The following is a 17271-nucleotide window of genomic DNA, read 5'->3' on the forward strand; positions in this document are numbered from 1 at the left end:
GCAGCCAATGGCAAATAGCAGTAGGCGGGGCCAGACCGCCCGTTAAGCATAAACCACGTGCATCGGGCGTATACACCTCAGTGGGTGGGGTGGCGGGAGGGGTTTGCGTCGTTCGTTGCGCGGCTCGGTATCACCTGTGCGCCTCGGGGCTGATTGTTGTATTCTCGGAGCCGCAGTGCTCGCGTTGCGAGGAGATGACAGCCGCGCTCTTTAGCAATCTGTTGTCCAAAAAGCTGAATAAATAAGTTCGCCACGCCGTTGTTTGTAAGAGGCTCGTACCGAGGCTCTGCCGGAGCTTCTCCGCTCCGCAGCTGTCCGCCCCGGGAGCCATCTTGTGAACGGGGCCGCCAGGGAGCCGGTGGGAAGCTCTCGGAGAGCAGGCAGGGCCGGAGCAGGGGGGAGGGAGGGAAGGAGGGCGGGCGGTGGAGGAGGAGGAGGAGGAGGAGGAGGAGGAAGAGAGCGGAGGCGGGGACCGGGCGGCCCAGCCCAGCCCAGCGCAGCGCCTTGCCCCGGCCGGACACGGCGCCCGGGGCGGAGATGGCGGACGAAGCCCAGAAGAAGCCGCACTTGTCGGCCCTGGTGGGGCACACTAACGGGCTCACCAAGCCCGCCTCGCTGGCCGCTGCCACGCGCAGTGGGGGCGGCGGGGGCGGCGCGGCCGCCGCCTCTAAGAAACTCATCATCAAGAACTTCAGAGGTGGGTGCGGGGCCGAGCGGCGGCAGGTGCCGGGCCCGGCCTCTCCGCACCTTTGTTTACCGCGGGGGCAGCTCCGCCTTATCCGCGACGCGGGGAGCCCGCCGCCGCTCCTGTAACCGCATCCCGGGGCCTCGCGTGGGGCCGCGGGGTTGGGGTGGCCCCGCTGCAGGAAGGAGGAGGCCCCGGGCCTGGCTGCGTTCAGGCGCTGCCCTGTCGCGTGGGGTCGCGACCCGCCCCGCGGCTGTGCCGGCGAGCGCCCCTGGGCCGAGCGGAGGAAGATGGCTGCGGGGAGCCGTGCCCCTCGGGCCGCCTTCAGCCGCCTCCGTGTTCCCCCGCAGAAAGGCCCAAGCTGCCCGATAACTACACGCAGGACACCTGGCGCAAACTTCACGAGGCGGTGGCAGCCATTCAGAGCAGTACTTCTATTAAATACAACCTCGAGGAGCTCTACCAGGTAAGACCCACAGGGTGTTGTTTTTGCTGTAACGAGGAGGACGGAGTGCTTTGAGACTCGCAGGGCTTCGGATCAAGCAGGATGTATTTTGATTTGTTAAAGGTCGGTTACGCCTCCGGAACACTCTGTCAGTGCTTTGTTTCTAGACAGCTCACAGTGTTATGCCTCAGCTTCACACCTCTGCTGCTCCGTGAGGTCTGGGCCCATGAAAAAGCAATTTGTGTCAGGAGGTGTTGAGAGCTGCACCTGGGCATCCAGCCACCCCAATGTACTGCCCGCTCCAGATCCTGAAAATAATGGGGTCTTGCTCTCTCTGGGCTTTGCACATCCATGTTTTACAATGGCTTTTTTGGTATGTGCTTTGGCATTTGTGAGTAGCCAGCATTAAAAGTATTTGTTATAATACTCAGACTTCAGTGCCAGTACTCTTTGGAGAAGGAAGGAAAGAATCGCGCTGCTTGTGTTGTTACAAAACGTTACTGATGCAGTAAGTTGTGCCGTGCAGCTGAAATTAACTGTGAGCATTCTGTGGGTGTTTCTCTGTAGATGTGGATCTCGTTGCCACATCAGTATTGAAGATGTTAATATCCTCACCCCAAATTTTCTAAATATTCAACGGCGGTAGTTTTGATGACATCCGTAAAATAGAGACTGTGAGGGAGGAGAAAGGCAGCAGTCCGTATTGAGTCTATGCAGGGAACAATCAGGGTGAGTCTGAGAGCTGACCTGACTTCTCTGTGTCATTAGTTGGAGTGTAATGCGTGGCATCAAAATGACTTATTGTGTGAAGGCATATTGTCCTAATATAATTTACTGTCTTCAAGCTGGACTGATAAATACATCTGCTAATACTTACAGGTTTGCAGAATCTGAATTACATAATACATTTGATGGTTTAAACTGAGTGTTTGAGAAATCCTGCATTTTCATGCCCAGCTAGAAAAAACACAGATGCTTTGAATGTTACCTAACTTGTTTTCAGAGGCTCAGATATGAGATTATAGTAATATGGGTATGAAATTGCCAGGGCACGGACTTGAGCTTTGGCAGTAGAGGAGGAGGGAGATCTCAGATAAGCTGTGAAGAGAGAACTGTACTTCTTGCTTGTTCTGTTTGCCTGTCTGTAAAAATGTGTGTGTTACAAGGACAGCCCAGTAGTCTGGAAGTCATTGATGTAAATCAGCAAGATTCCTGTATGGTGGGTGGTGGCTGTGAGCATGCCCGTGCATACGTACTTATTCCTTCTGCCAAAGGAATAAGAGGAAGTTCGCATCTTTTAGCAGCCTGACCTGTGCATACAGATTGCTGTAACTCTCGGTTGGTGAGCATGGAGCTATCCATGGGGAAAATGTCTGCGTGTGCACTGCTTCTCACTGGCAGGGCTCCTTTTTGTGCATCTCTATGTGGCATCGTGAGAGGAGGAGAGAGAGCCTGCTGGGGCTCAGTGTGGCAGGCAGCGGTACCCCAGCCTGCCTTTGAACTTTTTGATTGATTTATTTAATTTGGCACGGTGGCGGAGTTAAAAACAAGGAATGATCGCAAGGCCTGGTGGGAAACCCAAAGCATAGTCTTTCCCAAGCAGCAGTTGCAGCATGGGTTAAAGCACAAAGGTGCTTGGCAGAGGCAGTGAGCAATGGGAGGGTGGCAGCCAATTTTTGCTACTAAAATAGAAGTGATGTCTGGGATTGGTGGTAGATTGCCTGGATCTGGGTGGAAGTGGCTGATATTTGATGGGATACAGAAAGTGGGGCAGTGTGAAGAACTGCCAAGTGAGGAGTGTGTGATTAAAAATAATGGAAAAAGAAAATTCCCTTTGCAGCAAGATCCTAAATAAGTTGAAATGGGGCAGCAGCTGCCCTTCTTGAGGGCACAGAATAGAACATTGTTGCAGTGAAAGGAAAAAAAAAAGGTTTGAATCTTGACTAGACTTTTGTGTGGGAGGATAGGAAAGGTTGTGTCTTAGAAAGCATAACCAAATATCTGACAAACAGTTGTGTGATTACTGTTTGTTGCAGAGGTCACCTCACTTAACCTGTTCTAAGACTGAAATTAAAAAACAGCATAAACAAAAAAGTAGTCACGTAATGCCTATTTGTTTCCATCTTGTATGTTTTGGAAGATAAGCTCCTCAGGATATTGGAACTGACAGAGGAAATAGTACAAGCAACAGTAAGTAGCTTGCTAAAACAGAGGACTCTGCTCAAAGCAAGTCATTAAAATGGTTATTTGAAACTTGTACGTGGCTTGTGTAGGTGAAGAGCCTACAGTGCTGTCTTTCTCATGTCATAATAGATGTGATAATTATTATTACAGCTTTTTCCCCAGACTCATTGTGTGCAAGATAAATAAAGATCAAATCAGATTTTTTCAGAGGCAGCAAAAAATCTGAACAAAGCAAAACATGCAGAAGGAAATTACTGGTTTTCCCCTCTGCCTTAGTCAAAAAAGGAAAGCAGAAAGAGCTTCCTGAAGGCATTGCTGTAGTGATAAGGCTGCGGTTTGAAGCATACTTCAAGCCAGTGCCACTGTCCAAAGGGCCACTTTCCCCTTCACCTTTCTGTTTATCTGTTCATATGCTAACACAGTTCTTTTTGTAATCTTAAAGTAAAACAGAATGGAGAACATGTGCTGGTACTGAGGTAAAGAGTTACGTGCTGGCATTAAGCGTTACTTGTCACATCTCAAACAAAATGCACACATAAAGGTAAACTTTGAGAAAAAACAAAGACCAAGTCCTGGGAAAACTCCAAGACTTTGTCCAAGTTCACTGATGCTGTCAGCAAATTCATCAGCAAAATATGTCACTGTCAGTCTTTGGGAGCAAAGGAAAAGATTCTTGGGTCACTTGTAGTTGTCTGAGTGAATCAGTGCTCTTAGATATGATACAGGACTGTCTCACAAAAGAAAGGAAAAACTGAGGTGAGGTTAAAGAAAGAGATGAGCCGACTTTCTCATCGCATCTAACTGCTTTGGATAGCATTCTGTGAAGCACTGAATGGCCAAAAATACTGCTGTAAACTCCACAGTCCTCGCAGAATGTTTGGCTGTCTTCATTGTGATTCATTTTAGGTGCTGTGGTCTATTAATAAAATAGTTTATTGAAATATGGGACACAAGTTAAAATAAAGCGCGCCTGGAACAAAATCTAAATATAGGCAGTGGTATCGAATGAGGTTACGTTTTCTCTTTGGCATTCCCCTGAGTTTCTTGTGAGGAAAAAATGTCAATTACACAGGGACAAAAGTGAGAGTTCACTTAATTTATTTTTTTTTTTAATCTCATCTCTTAACTTTTTTGGTTTTAGGCTGTTGAAAACCTCTGTTCCTACAAAGTCTCTGCTACACTGTACAAACAGCTGCGGCAAGTCTGTGAAGATCACGTGAAAGCACAAATCCTTCAGTTCAGGGAATATCCTTTTCCTGTGCAAAGAAATTGTTAGATTTGCGCTTAAATCATTATTTTTAAGTGGGTTTTTTGTTTGTTTTTTAATAATGGTGGTGTTTGCAAATGTGCAAAGAGGTGCTTTGTTAACCACTGACACACTTTCAGATGGACCACGAGCAACTGGAGTTGTCCAAGGGAATAATTTTAGTATTTAGAGGCATGGTGGTAATGAAGCATTAAAACAAGTATTTGTTTTGTTATGAGTGCAAGTGCTACACCTAATCTAGAAAACTTCAGGAGCACTATGAGTTTAAAATCCTCACATATCTAACAGCAGGTGTGGATTTTTATGGCAAGTGTGTGGTGGAGATGCTTACAGTAGCAATAGCTGAAGAAAAACTAGTTTTTAACAAAAAAGACAACTGGGAGTCTTCTGTGAAATAGTTCTTAAGCCTATCTGTATGGCCACTGGTCAGCAGTGATGTGTAATGAAGGCATTCACTGAGCCCTTCAGATACCTCACGTGTACGTTGGGAGACAGATTAAAGTTCAGAAGATCATTTGGCTGCTTGTGACTTCACTGGCATTTGACAGCAAATTTCCCCATTGTTTTCTCAAGTTCGATGACTAGGCTTCTCTTTTTCCCTCTGAACTGATGACAAAAGTGCCTGCAGATCTCCTCAGGAATCTTGAGTGCAGCCAGCACTGTTTTCTGAAGCCTGTTGTGCTTTGCATGCTGAGAGCATGCTTTATGTGTCTTGTGCATAATAGCCTACTGGTTTGCACTTGCTGGGGAAGTAGGGTAAGTAGAGCCTATGCCCAGCAGGTTGTTCCCAGAGAGTGTCTTGGCAAACAGATGCTGGAGAGTGCTGGGGTGAACAGATGCTGTAGTGATTTGAGTGCCTGCCCTGTTTCCCAGGTCTCTGGTGGATATTCTGTTACAGAAAATGATTGGTTGAAATAGGAAGAAAAAAGTGAATGGGGCCCAGAAAGAGCCCTCTTTCTAATTGAATGCCTTTAATGTGCTTAGGATTGTGACTCTCATTTTCTCACTTCACCGCATTCTCAGGTAGGTGCCTACACTCACAAAGAAAATAAATTGTTTTCTCTGTTCCTTTTTTTTTTTTCTTTTCCCTTTTATATGATTTAGCTCCAGCATGGTGTTTTTTGTTTTGTTTGAATTCCAGTAAAAGAACCTTGCTTCTACATGTCATACATGAAGCACTGATATTGAATTGGCACTGAATTCACCTCTTAATTGTGGCTTTTTTTTTTTTTTTCAGGTTTGATTTGATGCATTTTTAAATCACATCCAACTAAAAAGTCCATTAGTCAATACAGTAGCCTATTAAATGTAACTGAGAACCAAATCTTTTGGTCTGCTTTAAAGCAGTATACAGTTTCCCAGTTTTGCTTCCCTGACTTTTCAGGCTGAGAAAATGTTATTACAACTTAAGCTGTAAAACTTTGGTTCTGTTGGGTTTGTGGAGAGAAAGCAATGTTTGGAGAGTTGAGAACTCTGTTCTACAGGTATACTGCTTTATATCCCAAGGACATGAGATTAGATTAATCAGATTTGACCAGAGGGAGTTGGAGATGGCATTGTGTAAGAAAGGTAGGCAAAGCCACCTTTGGGTTTACTTGTGATACACTAGAATTCTGACAGCACAAGCAACAATTTGATCCATTGTATGACGAGTAAAACTTCATGGTTTAATTAAGGAGACCTAGAGATGTATATGGAAAGAGCACTATTTGGATTTATTGAGGATTATTTGAAACTGTAACTGCTTTCAAGAGATTAGGGTCACTCCTGTGGTGCGCAGTGTGAACTCATTAAACAAAGTAAACCTTTCTATCCAGCTCACCTCCGTGGGTGATAAGGTTGGTTTTGACACTGATGGGATTTCTTACTTAAATCTATATCAGAGCTAGACAGTACAGTCGCTAGATGGTATTAGTGAAGGGCTGTGAGTGTTGTTCCTTGAAAACATAGGGAGATTTTTTTGGAGAGCTGCCAGGTCCTGTGCTGGGCAGAAGCTTTGCAATTAGCTGTTCATCCCTAGGCAGTCCCAGTAACATCGGAATATCCACGAAGGAGATTTGCTTAATGGCTGGCAAAGATCATCTCTGGAATCTGACCTAAAAAGTTACTGGCAAGCTAGTTTTCCTTAATAGGTGCTGTACAGATTCTCTGGATAGTCTTTTATTTTTAAAGAAGATAAATAAATGCTGGCAAGATCATTGCAGACAAATGGTAAGTTGAGTGTTTGTTCAGAATACGTATTCTTGAGATGTACAGTCTGGCAAAAGGGAATTTGTCATGGTTTTTAATTGGGTCTGTGTTGCACTTCCTCCAAGTTTCAGTAGGATTTTTCACTTTCCCCTTTGCTGGCTGGGCGCAGTTCTTTTGTCAGAAGTTACGTTCTGCTGGTTATTGGTTTATTCTTCATTGATTTCATAATGGTAACCAGCTGGAATATCACTCAGAAACATATTGACTCCAGTGAAATTGTTCACCAGTTTCTTCAATCTTTGCTTGTATAGATAGCTCCAACCGCTAGGTTAATTTGTGACTTTTATTTTGTATTTTTTGCAATATCCTGACTTACTGGGCTGAGAAACAGGAAGATTAAATAACTGAATCTTTTTATTTCTTCCCTTTTTGTCACCTACCTCTATGATAAGTTGTTACCGAAAAAAAGTGCCCTCTCAGAAACAGTCCATAGGAATTGGCCTTTTAAGACCACTTCATTCTAAGTTTCCACTGCATTGTCAGCAAGCTCTAGCTACAGGTCCCCAAAATAGTGGGGCACCCAAATTACCTCCTTTTCCCTTCCCTTTACCTGGGCAGGTATGTGTATGCATGTTTTATCTGAAATGAAAGCAGAGCGTTGTGGAAAATGTTCTGAACAAATTCCACAGGCTGATGAAATTAAGGTTGAAGGTTATTGCCTTAAAAGTTTAATTGAACTGGACCCGTGTTTTCATAAAAATACAGTGGTTTTTTTCTGTGAACTCTGTTGGCTTTAATTACTTTTGAGTGTTCCTTTTATTGGTTTTATTTATGTTTACTCCTCAGAACAACAACCAGTAGGAAGTGGTTTCTTTCCCAGGTGCTGAGATAGCACCTGCGGTGTTCAAGGAAACAAAAGAAAAACAATCACGTTGCTGTTTTACTTTAGCATGGTTGGCTAGAAGTTATGTCAGCTTGAGAACTGCTTCAGAAGCAATGAAATCCTTTAGAGGATTGGGTAGGCTTCTGAGGATAGAAAATTCAGTAGCTGGCCTGGCAGTGAGTTATGCATGGACATCCTGAGGTATCATAATGCTAAATTAAAAGCTGTGCAGCCTTTTGAATGAACAAAAGTAAAAATGGATGTTTGTGAATGAGTTATAAGAAAGCTCACTCCTTTTCCCTCTTCTTTAAAAAAGAATGTGTTTATACATTCTTCCTCTTGTTATAATTAATATATCTCTATTTTTCTCATAAATTTTGACAACTGTCTTTCACTGTGAAGTCATCATTGCCGAGTTTGTTACTGTCTGCCTAAAACATTAAGTGAAATCTGTGGCAGCAGTTTACTGAAAGTTGATGGTTATGCTTGAGTAAATATGTATCTCAATAGCACAGAAAATTAAACAGCACTAAGGCTAATAAAACTATTCCATTAATTGCTTATGAATTTGAAAACTGTCTTGAATGTATTTGGTTATAGTGATTAGTCATAGCACTAATATTAATAAGACATTCCCATAGAGATGCAGGTTGCCACAAGGGTTGAAAATAGGTGTACCAGCAATGAAAGTACCATGTGTCTGCAATGTAATTTTTCAGAATTTGCCTTATAATTTAAAGTGCTACATGGCGGTAAGAGAAAAATGTTCTCTTCGTATATTTTCAGATCATGATCAGAAGCATTTTCTTATTTTTGGATCGCACATACGTACTTCAGAATTCAATGCTTCCTTCTATATGGTAGGTATCTACATAAGCACTCCTTTAATCGGTACAATTTGTACTGTATTTGTAATGGTTGAAAATATTTTTTTCTTCACATTATATTGGAGCTGTGTAGTGGGTTGATTAAATTTTTGTATTAATTTGTGGAAACTTCAGTCTCTATCATATCCACCTTCCCCGGGAGGTAATATGAGGGTAGAAGAGGAAGGTCAGTCTGGATCAGCTGCCAAATTTGAGTGAGGCTGCTGCCTCTGGGCCTTCGCTTTCAATCTAGTGGTTCTTCAGGTGCTCCTGGCTTGGCAAAGTTCAGAGCTTGGCTATTGGCTCTGTTGTTTTTTTAGATGTTAGGTGCACTCACAAGGTGCAGATCATGTTTCCTGCCCCGGCCTTTTGTGAGTTGAGACATGTGGCTCAGAGCTCTGAGGTTAACCCCTGCTTGTTGCTGCAGTTTGAGCACCCCATGGCCATGTCTGTTTCTCAGCATCCTTCTTGAGAGACATTTTGTATCATCACCAAGACAAACAAACCCATGCTTTGCCAAAATTTTCTGGTGTCAGTATTCTGTCAAAAGCCAGAAAAGATGTAGATAAAATGCTGAAGTAGCAATGCACCTCTTCCCTGCATGTATTGCCTGTGTCCTCAGACTGGGGAGGAAGTTGGCAGCCTTCTCTTGCTGGTTAGGTCCCACACGAAGTCTTCCTTTCTGCGTTCTGCATTGGTCTTCCTTCAGCTTTTTGTGTTATGCTGTCTTTTACTGAAAGCCATCAAAGGGGTCTGCTCATTAATTGATCTTTTTTTTCCCTTGTACTGAGAATGTCGCATTTACCTATTTATATTTAATTCAGATGTATATTCAGATTCAAAATTACAATAGTAATTCTTTTTCAATAAACAGATAATGTTATAGTCTGTTATGTGAAATAGATGCAGACCAGTCACAGTTCTGACCTGAAGTTTATGCATCTGGCAGAACCTCAGTTTGTATTTTTGTGATAGTTCTTATAGAATATATACGTGATTAATAAATTCTCTCTCTGTGTAATATATACACATATAATACATATCTTTATACATACATATTTTCTCAAACATGCACATTTTTGAAAAGAATCAACAAAGTGAGGTATTAATTTTCATTATTCACACAGGGACATGGGGCTGGAATTATTTAGAAATCATGTCATTAGTGATAAGCAAGTTCAAAACAAGACTATTGATGGAATCCTTCTGCTGATTGAACGAGAACGAAGTGGTGAAGCAGTGGACAGAAGTTTGCTGCGTAGTTTGTTGAGTATGCTGTCTGATCTACAGGTGAGTACAGCAAACCTCAGTCATTACCACTAGTTTTAGAAACTGACTTTGGACTTTTCTGATGTGTGTTGTACAGAAATAATTTTATTCTAGTAAATGTGTGCTTCAAAATCTGGTTAACAGATTGAGAAAGTGGTTCCCTTTTCTTTGCCCAATCCACAGTCTTTCATTCTCTGTTTTTAAATGAGGTTTCTGTGCTTGTTTTTTCTTAGCTGGGGCGTATCTGTGTTAATTGCTTGTTTTCTAATCCTAATGAAGGTTAAACATAGCAAGCAAAAAAGGCTGCTTCTATTACTGTAAAAAAAATTTTTTTTAGTCCAGATCTTGGTTCTTATCACAAAAAAAAAAATCGCCAATTCAGCAACTGCTTAGCAGAAAGATCAAAGATGGAATGAGATGCAAAGTTAAGGCAGACATTTTTAAATGGTTATGGTCAGTCTGTAAATGAATGGAATTTTCCATTAGAATAAATGTTTGGCAATCAACCAATAGAAAAAAAAATGTGATTTTTTTACTTGTATTTATGTAGTCCTCTGTTCAACAACACAGCCTTCTCCTACGATGTGCAATAAAGTTCAGGAGCAGTCTTTCATTCTTAGAACCTGTTCTGCTGCTCTATTCCCAACTAATGTACATTATTACATGACTTGGTGAAGGTTTAAAAAAGAGGGCAAAGGGTTCATAGAACTCTGGGAATGTTTAGTCTGGAGAAGAGGAGGCTCAGGGGTGACATTATTGCTCTCTACAACTCCCTGAAAGGAGGTTGTGGCAAGTAGGGGGTCAGACTCTTCTCTCAGTTGACAGCGATAGAACAAAAGTTAAAGGCTGAGTTGTGCCAGAGGAGGTTCAGATTGGATATTAGGAAAAACTTTTCTCACCAGAAGTGTTGAGGCAGTGGCACAGGCTGCCCAGGAAGGTGATGGAGTCACTGTCCCTGGAGATGTTTGAGTAGTGTAGATATGTGACATTGAGGGACATGGTTAGTGGGCATGGTGGGGATGGATTGATGGTTGGACTAGGTGATCGCAGTGATCTTTCCCAACCCTTACAATTCTATGTTAAAAGGCTATTAAAAAGTGCCTTCTTAGTGTGGCAGCTTACATAGCTTTTCTGCTTTCCATGTTAACTTTCCTCACTTTTATCCATAACTTTTAGTGTACCCAAAAGATTTAGAACTGATAATTCTGTGCAAGAGAGAAGAGAAACTTCTTGTGATATAAAAATCATTAACAGATCTGAAGACATAGATCTGATTTGTGTGCTCTTTCCCACTTTTTTCCTGTTGCTTGCCAGTCTTCTCTTAACTGCATCAGTTTTTTGTAGGTGTTATCAGTGATTTAGCAATGTACACTGCTAACTAAAGATATCTCCTTTATTAGATCCTTCTTACAAAACTGGATTTCAGCCTGCAGTCTTCACTCTCTCAGAAGTGTTGTTTTCTTTCTTCACTAGGGAGCCTGACAAAATGTATTCTTTTATATTATTAGGCACAGATGCCTAATATAATGCCTTCAGGATCTCTGCTGCTCTCTCTTCTTTCGCTGGAGGTTAGCTTGTGGTGAAAGATGAATTAATAACTCAAATCTTATATTTCATTCAAAAACAATTAAGCTCTTACTCATTCCTAATGTTTAGGCAGTTACAAAATTGAAGACCAACTGCAGAAAGCTGATTCCTGCTTGCATAAATCTTGTTCTATTGCAGTTCCCTGTTGTAAAGCTTTATATGTGGTTTATGTAGAAATAATTTCATATGCTGTTAGCGTAGTTCAGAAAGTCAGAGAAGGAAAGGAAGGTAAGAAACAAAATCTTATGTTCAGTTCTGCTTAAAGAGATGGTTAAAGCAATCAGTCAATGTCTGCTTATGACACTGAGTACCATTACAGTCTGCATACCTGTCAAGCCAGAGATTTCGTGTTTGATGCACTGAGAGAAAGTCAGATATTTGAAAGTAGTTACCAGCTTTGTTCCTAAGACTCGTTACTGAGAGTACAGTCACTTTATTGTTGGGAATTACCTGTTTCGTTTTACCAGTTGGAACTGGCACAGAAATATCACTGGGGGTCTTGAACTGGCATGGATTAGATGTCATTGCTGTGCTGGTGTGTTGAGTGCTGGTGTTTGTGTGAATTAACAGAAACCTGTCAGTTTAGACAGTTTTAGTACTGATGACTGAAACACACACTACTGCTACCCTGGGAAGTCAGCTCCGACTGTAATCTTTCTAAAACCAGCAGGGAAAAAAGCAAACTTCAGCATTTATTTTAAACATTTATTTTGCCTTCCTGTGATTTCACTTGCCCCCTATGCCTGACAGCTAGGGTACACTACCTTTATTGGTGGCTTAATGTAAGTAATTAAATTGATTTCTTGAACAGGTTTACAAAGAATCATTTGAACAGAGGTTTCTGGAAGAGACAAATTGCTTATATGCTGCAGAGGGCCAAAGATTAATGCAAGAAAGAGAGGTAGGTACATGCTGTAGTTAACCATTTTTATTTTAATTCCATCTGCTATGGGATTATGTGGGAACTTCTGGTAGCACCACAGAGTGAATACTAAAAGAAATTTACAGGGGTAAACAATGTTTATGCTTTGGGGACTGCAATATTGTATCAAAGAGAAGAACCCATTCCAGTTAGCCATAATGTTGGGTATGGATATATATATTATATATATATATTCATAGTATTTGTATATAGTATGTATATACATACATATATATATATATATATTTTTTTTTCCCCACAGTATTTGTATATTGCATGTAAGAACATAAACTAAGGGTGGAGAAGTCAAGTGACATTTTCTGTTGCTAAAGTCATGCTGCCAAAAAGTTCATCCCCATGTGAGGCTTAAAAGTGTGCCATGAATAGTATTTTGGCTCGAAAGCTGTGAAATATCCACAGGCACCATTCTGCTCTGTACTTAATAGCTAAAAAACTGTTCACTTTTAAAATATAGAATTGCATTTATTTTGCTGTTTTGTTCCAGTTACTTATTAGCTAAGTAGACTTGAGACATTTTTGTTTTCTGTACTTTTGAGATGAAATTATGCTCTGTGGTGGGCAGCCTGAAAATGTGTTTCTTCCTGAAAATGTACAACAGTATTTTCTGGTTGTCTAAAATAGAGCATGCTACATTTATTAATTCAATTTTAACACCAACTCTTGACCAGTAGAGAATAGGTAGGTGCAATTACAATACTTTTATTATGAGGTAATATTGGTTAGTAAAAACATAGATTGTGTAACATGCTACATACTTGTGGAAGAGTTACTTCCAATCTGTGCTCTCCTTAAATTTGAAGTTTTAAAATACTTGTGATGAACAAGATGATCATTCATGCTATTGTACTTAACTGTTGAATTTGTCATTCTCTTATCTTGCAAGGTCCCAGAATATCTTCACCATGTTAGTAAACGTTTGGAAGAAGAAGGAGACAGAGTGATAACATACTTAGACCACAGCACACAGTGAGTACAAATTTTGTCATTTTCAGCATAAGTCAAGCGTCCTTTATAAAACAGTGTGACTATCCATGGCTGTAGAGACACAGAGATCATCTCTGTAGATACTATTTGGTGTTTTTATTGTTTTTTTTTTTTTTTTAAAAGACTTTATTTATTTAAAATCCAAGTATTCCTTGAGTAAAAGGGGAGAAATTCATCTAGAAAACTTCCCGTGTCATTTGAAGTCAACCAAATATAACTCACATATGTGTTTTGAGATTAGTAGCTGATTTTAAACATTCATAAGGGAACATTCACTAGGGGGAGGAAATGTAAATTATGACATAGAGTAGAGAACATGGATACAAACATTCCATGTTAGTTTACAGTGGATCAGCTTTGGTACAGCTGCTGCCAATGGATTGTGCAAGGTAGCTTGTTCTTTTCCTCATTGAGGTATTGAGTAAGAGCATGCATTTTACTAGGATAAGAATGCACAGTCACTGATGGGCTATAAATGTATATATAATTTATAAATAATGCAGTAGTTGTTCTTTTTCAATAAAGAACATAACCAGATAGAATTAGCTTAGAGTTTTTTGCCCTCACACCTTTTTATTTCCTTCCCCTAGGTGATGTTGGCATTTCATTGGGTGTTAAAAGGATAATTGAGTAACATCTCTTTTTGTCCTATAAATATATGAAGAAAGTAACTTGATAAGCACATGCCTTGCATATCGTGGTACATATTTGAGCATGAGTTTTCTTGCAGGGTGCCTAGCTTCTTCATGCAAAATTAGTCATGCGAAAACATATGGAATTATTTCTGTACGTAAATGAGATACTCTGTCTGTTTCTTGGTAAATACTACTCTGCCTCAAGCAGACCAGTTGTCCTTACTTTTTCTGTAGGCAGAAGGTCTTCTGGGGTAACGGATGATGTTTTATGTAACCTTGAATCCTGTTCAATCAGCAGTTGTAGATAGCAATATTTGGAAGCTTCAGGGAAAATGAAAGTAGTCATAAAAATGGCTTTGTGTATGAAGTCTTAGGAGCCCTGTAGGAGAAGAACAGAAGAAGTACCTGTGGTGCCCTGACACTGTCCTAGTACCTGCCTGTTTTCAATTCAGCATATTTTCTGATCCTGGTGCTGTTTGCCTCTTTTGTATTATCCAGTGAATCAGTTGTGCCATCTCACTTGGATTCACGTAAGCTTTTCCATCTATGGCGTCTTCTGGCAAGGAGATTCCCCCCCTAGCAGCACACCAGCCACCACATAATAGATCACTTCCTTTTGTTTATTTCCAGTCTGTTTCCCAGTGCCATCACTGATGTCCCCAGCTCTTATGTTGGAAAGGAGTGATCAGCCTGTTTCTTTTCACCTTTTTTCCTGCCCATCAGTGTACTACTTTATGTATTACTGCCAGGTCAGAGATTATTAACCCAAATGTGTACAGTTTTCTCTTGCAGCTCCTGTTACATAATTTTGATCATCCCTATTCTCTTTTTTGGACCATTTTAAATTTGAATCCCTTCTTTTGACGTGAAGGCACTAAAACTCTATACTGTATTTAATTCTTTGCCTGGCATTCATAGGTGGTATTTTGGCAAAGGTGGAGACTTAAAAAGGATTTTTGGTATTTAAGTTCCTGCTTGTTATAGCTTGCTTTTTAGAATTCAGAACTGAATTTCTTTTTTAATCCAATTCTTTCTTATAACAATTTTTGTTTCTTAATGTGTAAGCTCTGTTTTAAGTAGAAAATTGTTGATGTTTTCAATATAATGTGAATTGCTCACAATTGTACCGTGACAGGAGGTAACTCCCTTATACTGTAGTGCTTCTAATATACTTCTCTTGCCTTATTTAGGAAACCACTGATTGCTTGTGTGGAGAAACAACTACTAGGAGAACACTTAACAGCTATTTTGCAAAAAGGTATTTTTTTTAAACTAATGCATTCTTTGATTATCAACAGATTCTCATAGTCTGTGATAACTATAGGTTCTGTAGCTTTTATTTAATGGGATGTATTAGCTGTGGGGGAAAAAACTTCCGTGGACACAGAAAGCTAATTTAATAAAACTGTTACACCATTGTGCCATCAGATCCTGTATGTGGAAACAAATATCTAAAATGTAATTCCATATCTGTATATGTTGCTGAACCCCATAAGCTCCCTTTGGCTCAGAGCAATGGGCTTAGGAGTTGCTTTGGAACTGTTGATTTTCTCAAACTTGCAAACTTCCAAGTGAAAGCTGCAAATATTGTTGTAGTTTTTTTATGTGATGGTTACAGAGTGCAAGTGCAGTAGTGTCACATGTCCTTGTGACTGGATGGTTAAGGAATGGTGAGTTATTGGAACTTACAGAAGTCAGAGGCAGTTCACTACTTATGCTTTTGTTTGTATTGCACCTTTGGCTGGCAAATCCAGATTTGAACTAAAGTCGTAGGAATTCTTTATTCAGATATTAGTGTCTTCAACTCAGCATTTCTCTTTCCCTCTTAACTTTTAGTGTTTGTCTTTTTTCCCTAAATTCCTGAAGGTCTGACCTTTCAGTGTTTTAAATGATCCTTTTCTTTTCTTGCACTAGCCACTTTTCAGGCTTTAGATCTTCTAGCAAGTTATGCTTATATCTTTGTTCTTTTACTGCTGCAGTACTGATGTCCCTAGTACTCTGTTATCTTCAGCATCCATCGCATCAATGTTTAATACTTTTGGGTTGATAGAAGTACTCCTTTTGCTTATTTCTTTATTCCCCTTTTAAAGGCAGACATGCATACAGTTTTCTCTGAACTATTCTGGGAATAGGTTATTTCACTATTTTCAGTACATTTGCAAAAATAAGCTTGTTTATTCCATCTGAGTTATTTTTGTGTAATTGTAAGAATAACCTGTACTTTTGTTGATACGTGTCAATTGTGCTTGCTTTTCAGTACTATTTTAAAGTCACTTTGCCAGTGATAAATGTGTTCATCAGTTGGCTTAGTCACAAAATGTTCTTGTTTTAATCTGCATTCTCTCTTGGTTAATAATGTACATTCACTGTCCATGTACATTTTTGAACTTACAATAATTCAGGATTGTAATACTGTTGGATTCTTTTGCATTCTATGTCTACACATTTTATTTATTTAAAAAGAAAAAAAAAGAAAAAAAAAGAAGCAAGTCTAACATCACTTGGCTTACTTCACTTTCTGCATTCATTTGATCCAGGGCACATTGTAATCCACTTATAACATCCTAGTATTCAGTGCAAGTAGAAGAAGATACTGCCTTTTGTAGGTTTTGTTCCTTAGGAGAGAGAAGGCATATGATGTAGTCAGTTTGATACAGGAAAAAAAAGCTTACAAATGCAGGGTATGTATGCGATACTTTATTTCTTGTATTGTTCTGACTGCTATTTAAAAGTTACTGCATTTTTTTTCTCCATTGTGATTATAATTGAAATTTGTAAGGCTGTGACAGTGCTTTCTGGAAGTTGTGTGTTGTGTCAGAGGAGTTCCCTCAATATATTTTTTCATTGGTCAAGGATGTCACAAAGTATTTTTTCCATCACAGTTTGTATGGCAGAGGAAGAAAGAAGGCTGAACTTTATCAGCTAGATTGTAACAAAGCAGAGAGTGCATTGGTCTCTTCTAAATGAGAAGGGAGTGATGCTTGGGTGTGATAAAATTGGCATTTCCAGATTTCAGCACCAAAAGAACATCAGTCAGATGTATTAAAATTTGTGTAATTTATCATTTTGTATACTTTTTAAAGTATTTTAATTCTTCTGATCTCTCAGAGTGAGCAAAAGTGACATCATTCTTGAACATTGCTTGCCTTTCTGAACACGTAAATAAGTTAAAATTGCAGTATTTTGAGATGAAGGAGAGAGTAAAAAAGGGAAAATTTAAGTAAGGCTGGAAAATCCTTTGTAATCTAATACCATTTAAAATTTTAAAGTAATTACATATACATTGTGCATGAAGTAGAATAGTCGTACAGTATCAGCTGCACTGATGGTGTG

General features: G+C 40.1%; 1 protein-coding gene across 1 annotated transcript in view; it reads left to right on the forward strand.

The window, feature by feature from the left end:
• Window positions 1-537: 537 nt before the first annotated feature.
• Window positions 538-17271, forward strand: part of CUL4A (cullin 4A) — a gene marked incomplete at both ends in the record, with an annotated part of 34842 nt that continues 18108 nt past the window's right edge. Inside the window, 9 exons of the mRNA XM_079548428.1 lie at window positions 538-697; window positions 1036-1151; window positions 4456-4561; window positions 6725-6792; window positions 8441-8514; window positions 9648-9810; window positions 12188-12277; window positions 13203-13285; window positions 15129-15196. Coding sequence (XP_079404554.1) covers window positions 538-697; window positions 1036-1151; window positions 4456-4561; window positions 6725-6792; window positions 8441-8514; window positions 9648-9810; window positions 12188-12277; window positions 13203-13285; window positions 15129-15196 — 928 coding nt within the window. The remainder of the gene's footprint in view (window positions 698-1035; window positions 1152-4455; window positions 4562-6724; window positions 6793-8440; window positions 8515-9647; window positions 9811-12187; window positions 12278-13202; window positions 13286-15128; window positions 15197-17271) is intronic.

This window comes from Tetrao urogallus (genome assembly GCF_951394365.1).
Source record: "Tetrao urogallus genome assembly, chromosome: 1".
Taxonomy (NCBI): domain Eukaryota; kingdom Metazoa; phylum Chordata; class Aves; order Galliformes; family Phasianidae; genus Tetrao; species Tetrao urogallus.